Source organism: Pongo pygmaeus, chromosome 9, assembly GCF_028885625.2.
Source record: "Pongo pygmaeus isolate AG05252 chromosome 9, NHGRI_mPonPyg2-v2.0_pri, whole genome shotgun sequence".
Classification (NCBI taxonomy): domain Eukaryota; kingdom Metazoa; phylum Chordata; class Mammalia; order Primates; family Hominidae; genus Pongo; species Pongo pygmaeus.
Genome location: NC_072382.2, coordinates 72,796,634 through 72,803,023, shown reverse-complemented (window position 1 = coordinate 72,803,023; position 6,390 = coordinate 72,796,634). Strand labels below are relative to the sequence as shown.

The 6,390-nt window shown below is 55.9% G+C and overlaps 1 protein-coding gene across 5 annotated transcripts; it reads right to left on the bottom strand.

Moving 5' to 3' along the window:
• Positions 1-74: 74 nt before the first annotated feature.
• ART5 (ADP-ribosyltransferase 5) lies at positions 75-3,933 on the bottom strand. 5 transcript variants are annotated; one of them, XM_054439797.1, is made up of 5 exons: positions 3,743-3,933; positions 3,356-3,414; positions 1,206-1,935; positions 566-598; positions 75-356 (listed from the first exon to the last, which is right to left on the bottom strand). In XM_054439797.1, the coding sequence occupies exons 2-5, from the start codon at positions 3,410-3,412 to the stop codon at positions 301-303; spliced, it is 876 nt and encodes a 291-aa protein (XP_054295772.1). In that variant the 5' UTR covers positions 3,413-3,414; positions 3,743-3,933; the 3' UTR covers positions 75-300. The 5 variants fall into 5 exon arrangements, with proteins under 5 accessions (XP_054295772.1, XP_054295774.1, XP_054295770.1 ...); XM_054439795.1 differs by having other exon boundaries at positions 76-485; XM_054439796.1 differs by having other exon boundaries at positions 76-482.
• Positions 3,934-6,390: the final 2,457 nt, after the last annotated feature.

Sequence of the window (6,390 nt, the reverse complement as noted above, 5' to 3'; positions counted from 1 at the left end):
CCTCAGCCTAGCAAGGCCAGAGCGGGGCAGGAGGTCTAGTCTCATGGAATAAACCAATCATAAAATTCCATGTCTCCACACTGCAATACCATTTAATCACGTGGCTACCTCAATAAAACTCCATGTCTCCACACTGCAACACTGTTCAATCAAGTAGCTGCCTCAGTACTTCCCTTGCTTGTCCCAGGAGGTCCCCACCACATAGCAGAGTTCCCTCAGCCCTGCTATGGCCTCCCCAGGCCAACATCCTGGTTGGGGAGAAGGCTGCTAGGGCTGGGTCCGGAACCATGTTCTTGCTTCTCAAGGCTGCTGGAGGCACCTCTTCTTCATATGAAGGTCACCCGTTCCCAGGGCTCCTAAGTGGCAGATGTTGGACTTTCAGGGCCTAACCCCTGAGAGCTGGAACTCTCCAGGGTCCAAGAGCAGGGTCTCCCAGGGGGGCAGAGAGGAGGCCCCCTCAGATTGTGACTCTGGCTGCACCCCTGCTGGAGGGAGAAGAGGAGGAAGGGGTCAGCAGGGTGAGGGGGAGTCAAAATAGCTGAGGGAGGATGGAAGGGCAACTCACCTGGCGCAGACACACAGCCCCGCCTCTTCTCCCCTGCAACAGACAGCAGGGTGAGGCCTCTGTGTGGACAGACTCACACCCAAACTGCCTGGCCCACCAGGCCCTGGCAGGGCCATTTCCCCTCTCAATCTATCTTTCCCTTCACCTAAAGGGAAACTTCTGACTTCCCTTCCTCCTCCGTCCTCCAGGAAGTCTTTCCAGATTGCCTTTCCATCCCTCTTCCCACCCAAGACCCAGTCACTCTTCCATCTGTCCCTGCCTCAGCACTTGGGAATGGCTCATACGTGCCCTGTCAGCCTCATCAAGCCCAGGGCCCCCCTGAGACCTGAAGCAGTCCCCCTGGCTCTTTCTGCTGCTTGCTAATCTCCTTAACCAGGTTCTTCTGGTCTATTAGACCATGTAGCAGATGGACCCTTTTGAGGACATATAGAATCATCTGAGAATGTTCACAAATCTGGAAAACACTTATAGGACCCAAAAAAACCTGAGTCACAGAGGATAGCAACTCCAGCTGACTTCCAGCCCTCATTTCCCCTTTAACCAAGTGGGTCTCCCGAAGGCCCCCGGGGATTATTGTGTAAGGACATCCTGGCTTATTTCACCCACACTGCCAGTCCTGCTTCCCCCACGCACAGCTTACCACCCAGATAGGCGCAGTTAAAGTGGCTACAGGTCTGATTATAGCTCCAGAGAGTCACCAGGCTCTGGGCTCCATCCTGAGAGAATCTGGTAACCAAAAAGACTTCATGGGGGGGAATCAGCACCTCGCGCTCCTTGGGAAAGACAGAGAAGGCCTGTATAGGGGCCCCAAAGCAAGTCATTAGAGAGAAGAGGGTGGCATTACCAAATCTGTGGGCCACTGCCTTATCCAGGGAGCTGGAGGCAAACTGGCCTAAGCGGACAGAGTCCCCTAGCCTCTTGGGTTCAAAGTGAAGGCTGCCCACACCTCGGAACACCACCTCCCCAGGTCCCCTGCTGCAGCCCCCACTGCCTCGCAGCAGCTGCAGGGCCCGGATCAGGTAGAAATGCAGGGCCTTGTAGGGAAAGTGCCTCATGTAGAGCTCCCGGGAGCCTCCACCCATCCGCACGGCCTGATTCAACTCCCAGTACAAGGTGTTCGATGAGTTGGTGTAGACCATAATGGCTATTCCATTCTGGGCTTTGAAGCCAGGGGGCAAGGTGAGCCCTCGACGCTTGTCCTCCCAGGCCTCCTGGGCTGCCTCCCAGGATTCCCGCAGCAGGGCATGGTGGGCCATTTCCTCCTTTAGCAGGGGAGCTGCCTTCTCCTCCATCTCCTCTGCACAACCCACATAGGCATCGTCAAAGGTGGCTGGAGCCAGGCCCAGGGGCAGGATGGGAACAGCCTGGGCCTGTGGAGCAAAAGAGGTGCCACACCGAAAGGAGCATAAGTTCAGAGCACTGGACATGGGTCCTGGGGGCAAACCCATCCAGAAACACAGACTCTCATTTCTATCCCTAAATATCAGGTATATGCAGTTTGGCAAGGGCCCAATAAGAGGCTTAAATAACACAGGCACTGGAGTCAGACAGACATGGGCTGAAATCTTTTTTTTTTTAGACGGAGTCTTGCTCTGTTGCCCAGGCTGGAGTGCAGTGGTGAGATCTCGGCTCACTGCAAGCTCCACCTTTCAGGTTGGAATGATTCTCCCACCTCAGCCTCCCAACTAACTGGGATTACCTGTGCATGCCACCATGCCTGGCTAATTTTTGTTTTTGTTTTTTTGAGACGAAGTCTCGCTCTGTTGCCCAGGCTAGAGTACAATGGCACGATCTTGGCTCACTGCAACCTCTGCCTCCCGGGTTCAAGCAATTCTCCTCTCTCAGCCTCCCAAGTAGCTGGGATTACAGGTGCTCAATACCACGCCCAGCTAATTTTTTGTATTTTTAGTAGAGACAGGGTTTCACCATGTTGGTCAGGCTGGTCTCAAACTCCTGACCTCAAGTGATCCACCAGCCTCAGCCTCCCAAAGTGCTGGGATTACAGGCGTGAGCCACTGCGCCCAGCCTGAAATCTTGACTTTACCATCTATTAGCTGTGAGGTCTTGGGCAAGTGTCATAACTTTTCTGGACTTGAGGATACTTCCAACCTCACAGTTATTATGAAGACAGCATAAAGAGCATTACTTCTGTACAACCTAAAAGGGGTCATCCTGTCATTAGAAAGGTTCCTGCAGTCGGTGGGAGGTGGGACTAGATGACTATCAAGCACTTTTCTGGCTGTAAGATCTGGCAGGCAGGTGATGTGCAAATATTACACACAGTCAGTGTCCAGCTACCTGACCCTCAGCCCCATTCTCCTCAGGCTCTCTTTCTTTCTCATCCAGCAGGAAGCCCTTGCAGGTAGGTGCTCAGCCACCACACCAAATCACTGTGAGCTCTGAGATGCCTGAGTCCTCCCCTGCTCTGTACCCACATTTGGGGTAGGAGTGGTGGGGAGGCCTAGCCTTGGTTGGGACGGGCTGCCAGGACTGCAGCACACAGGTAACCCAAGGAGGCTTTGCCGGGCTGTGCCTGCGCTGGGAGATGAGAGGTGGGCAGGAGAACGTTGGAGGCATCCACAGAGGGATGGAGGTGGGGGTTCTAGGAGACAGAATGGGAACTTGGGGCTCCCTGCAGAGATGGAGGTTCCTGAGAGGAAGAGAGTTAAGAGTGGAATCCTAGGGAAGAGTCCCTGGGAGAGGGCTGTGAGGAGTCAGCCCCAAGTCCACTTCCTCAGGGTCTGCCCCTTAACGTCCCCCTTGGGGGCAGGAGATGGTTCCTGGAGTTACCTGCCAGGTGTGGAGGCCAAGGCTGCCGAGGGCGATCATCAAAGCCGCCAGCGCCATCCCTGGAGGAGACATGAGGGCCAGGGGTCCGGGTGAGGGCGGGACCAGAGGTGCTGGAGTCCTGGTTTCGAGGGGCCCGAGGCAGATCTGGACCCTGTCTCCAGGCATGGGATCCCGGGTCCGGGATTAGGGCCCCGGCGGGGCGTGGGCGGGGCCGAGGGCGTGGGCGTGGCCTGGGAGTTTATTGTCAGCCCCCCGCCCAAGTCTCCGCTCCCGACTCCGGACACCCCTTCCTCAGAGTCTCCAGTCCGGGGACCTTTCTGAGACGGTAAAGGCGGGGCCGCAGTTTGGCTCCGCCTGAGAGGGGAGGGCCGGGGGCGGAGGACCCACTTGAAGGTTGCGGAGGCCGCAAGTGGGAGGGAGCGCCGAGGGCTCTGGCGGGCGCTTCGTTGTCCCCGGAGTCCGGCTGAAAGCAAGGTTCTCGAGGCTAACTATAGCCCCTGCGCTGGTAACCCGACACCCTTTTCCCAGCGCAGCGCGCGGGGCCCGGAGGGGGCGCGCCAGGGCAGGGGCTGAGGGGCAATTCTCTTTCTCAAGGACTGCGGGGTCTTTCTGCGGGACCCTCTTTGGCTGTGAGTGAGCGGGAGGGAACTTGTGAGACTAGGCCTCTCCCTCAGGCCGGCCCTGACCCGGTCGGTCCCTGGCCCCCAGCCCACCAGGCCAGGGGGCCCCGCGGGGGTCCCGCCGGCCAAGAGGTCGCCCCTGGAGCACTCCGATTTGCATACAGTTTGCATTTGGCCCACACCCTGGGCCATGTGCTCCAGCATCTGAGCAGCGCCCACTCCCTACCTGCTCTGGGCCCTCTCCCCATTCGCCTTCAGTGGGGTTGGGCCAGAGAGAGAGCCCTTGGTCGCAGATCCACAGGGTCCAGGCTCGCCCTTCCCCCAGACCGCCCTCTTGGCCGCTCAGACTCAGGTGACCCATGTTTGTAAACACTGGCCTTTTCCCCCGACCTCCTCTGGGCTTATCTATAAATAACCTGGCTCTGAGTTTTGGATGCCCCGTCAGAGGTCATGGGAGAAGAGGCCAGCGGAGGAACTGGTAGCTCAGGGAAGAGCTTCCTAGCAGCCTGAGCCAGCAGGAGGTGGGATGTCACCCCTCCTTCCCCCAGCGGCCGGAGGGTCGCTGAAAGCTAGGATTTCTGAGGGTTCTGAAAGCTAGGATTTGAGAAATGCTGCCTGCTGGGGCTGAGGTAGGCATGAAAGATTAGAGCTACCCGAAGGACTCCAACCTGGTCTGGCTCATTAATTTCTCCCATCCCTGTCCCCCCATCCCCTCAGATTGTCAGCCAAATAAAAAGTTTCTTCCACCTAGAATCCTGCTATCTCCCAGAATCCTTTCTGTAGACCAAATGGGAAGACATACTGTGGGTCCAGGCTTGGAGGAGGGTGGGGAAGGAGATGCTTCTGAGTGCTTGTTAGAAAAACAGCTCCAGGGCAGGGCGCGGTGGCTCATTCCTGTAATCCTAGCACTTTGGGAGGCTGAGGTGGGAGGATCACGAGGTCAGGAGTTCGAGACCAGCCTGGCCAACATGGTGAAACCCCATCTCTACTAAAAATACAAAGATTAGCCGGGTATGGTGGCAGGGGCCTATAATCCCAGCTACTTGGGAGGCTGAGGCAGGAGAAGTGCCTGAAACCGGAAGGTGGAGATTGCAGTGAGCTGAGATGGAGCCACTGCACTCCAGCCAGGGCAAAAGGGCGAAATTCCATCTCAAAAAAAAAAAAAAAAAAAGAAAGAAAAACAGCTCCAGGACAAGTTCTTTTGTCCACTTCTATGAGTCTAGCCATCCCAAAGCCCTCCCAGATTCTAAAATAAGGAATCATCCTACTGTTTACCATCATGGTGAAAAACAGCATTTGCCTACATATCCTGCCTGACCCCCTCTCTGGAGGAAGCTGAGTGTTTGCAGTTGCTTGAAAAGATACCACCTGGGGACAGCTTGGCCTGCTGGGATGGCCCCTGAGACCAGATCTATTGGCATCACTGCTTTGTCCCTCTCCACCCTCTGGCTTTGGGGGATTGCTTCTCCCATCCCAGGACCTGGAACCCAAAATAAGGCCCCAAGAGATGGACTCAAATCTAGTCATTGGGGGCCGGGTGCAGTGGCTCACACCTGTAATCCCAGCACTTTGGGAGGCTGAGGCGGGTGGATCACGAGGTCAAGAGATCGAGACCATCCTGGCCAACATGGTGAAACCCCATCTCTACTAAAAACACAAAAATTAGCTGGGCGTGGTGGCAGGCGCCTGTAGTCCCAGCTATTCCGGAGGCTGAGGCAGGAGAATCGCTTGAACCCTAGAGGCAGAGGTTACAGTGATCCGAGATTGCGCCACTGCACTCCAGCCTGGCGACAGAGCGAGACTCCATCTAAAAAAAAAAAACTAGTCATTGGGCAGGGATCCTAAGTATAGCAAAGAGAAGTCCTCCAAGATCACTGGTACGTCAGAGCTGGAACTGGGACTCAGAATCCAGCCTCCTTAGTTCGAAGCTCTCCTGGCACCTTAGCTAAGTCTCAGTGTTTGTGTGAAAGGTACAAAATCTAAGGAGACGCTCTCTGAGGCCAGGGCACTGAAGCTTCCTCCTCTCTTCCTCCTCCTTGGCTGACCAGAGTACAGGACCACAGCCAGTGAGGAGGCAGTTGTCCCAGCCTGGATCCCCAGTGCTTCAGTCCACCTCCTCTCTGGCTTCAGGGATTCCCTTTTTTGTGGGAAATGTGGCAGGAAGAGCCTCAGACAAAACCCCTCAGATGCTGAGTTAAAGAAGGAAGGGGTTTATTCAGCTGGGAGCATCGTCAAGACTCCTGTCTCAAGAGCCGAGCTCCCTGAATAATTTCTGTCCATTTTAAGGGCTCACAACTCTAAGGGGGTCCGTGTGAGAGGGTCGTGATCAATTGGGCAAGCCGGGGGTACGTGACTGGGGGATGCATACACCGGTAATTAGAAGGGAACAGAACAGGACAGGGATCTTCACAGTGA

Excerpts from the sequence above, each read along its gene's own strand:
- ART5 (XM_054439794.2), bottom strand. The coding sequence starts at position 3,520 with ATGCCTGGAGACAGGGTCCAGATCTGCCTCGGGCCCCTCGAAACCAGG. Across the intron at positions 1,936-3,355 it reads TTGGCCTCCACACCTGGCAG|GCCCAGGCTGTTCCCATCCT; the intron begins GTAACTCCAGGA and ends TTTGCTCCACAG. Across the intron at positions 599-1,205 it reads TAACTGCGCCTATCTGGGTG|GGGAGAAGAGGCGGGGCTGT; the intron begins GTAAGCTGTGCG and ends TGTCTGTTGCAG.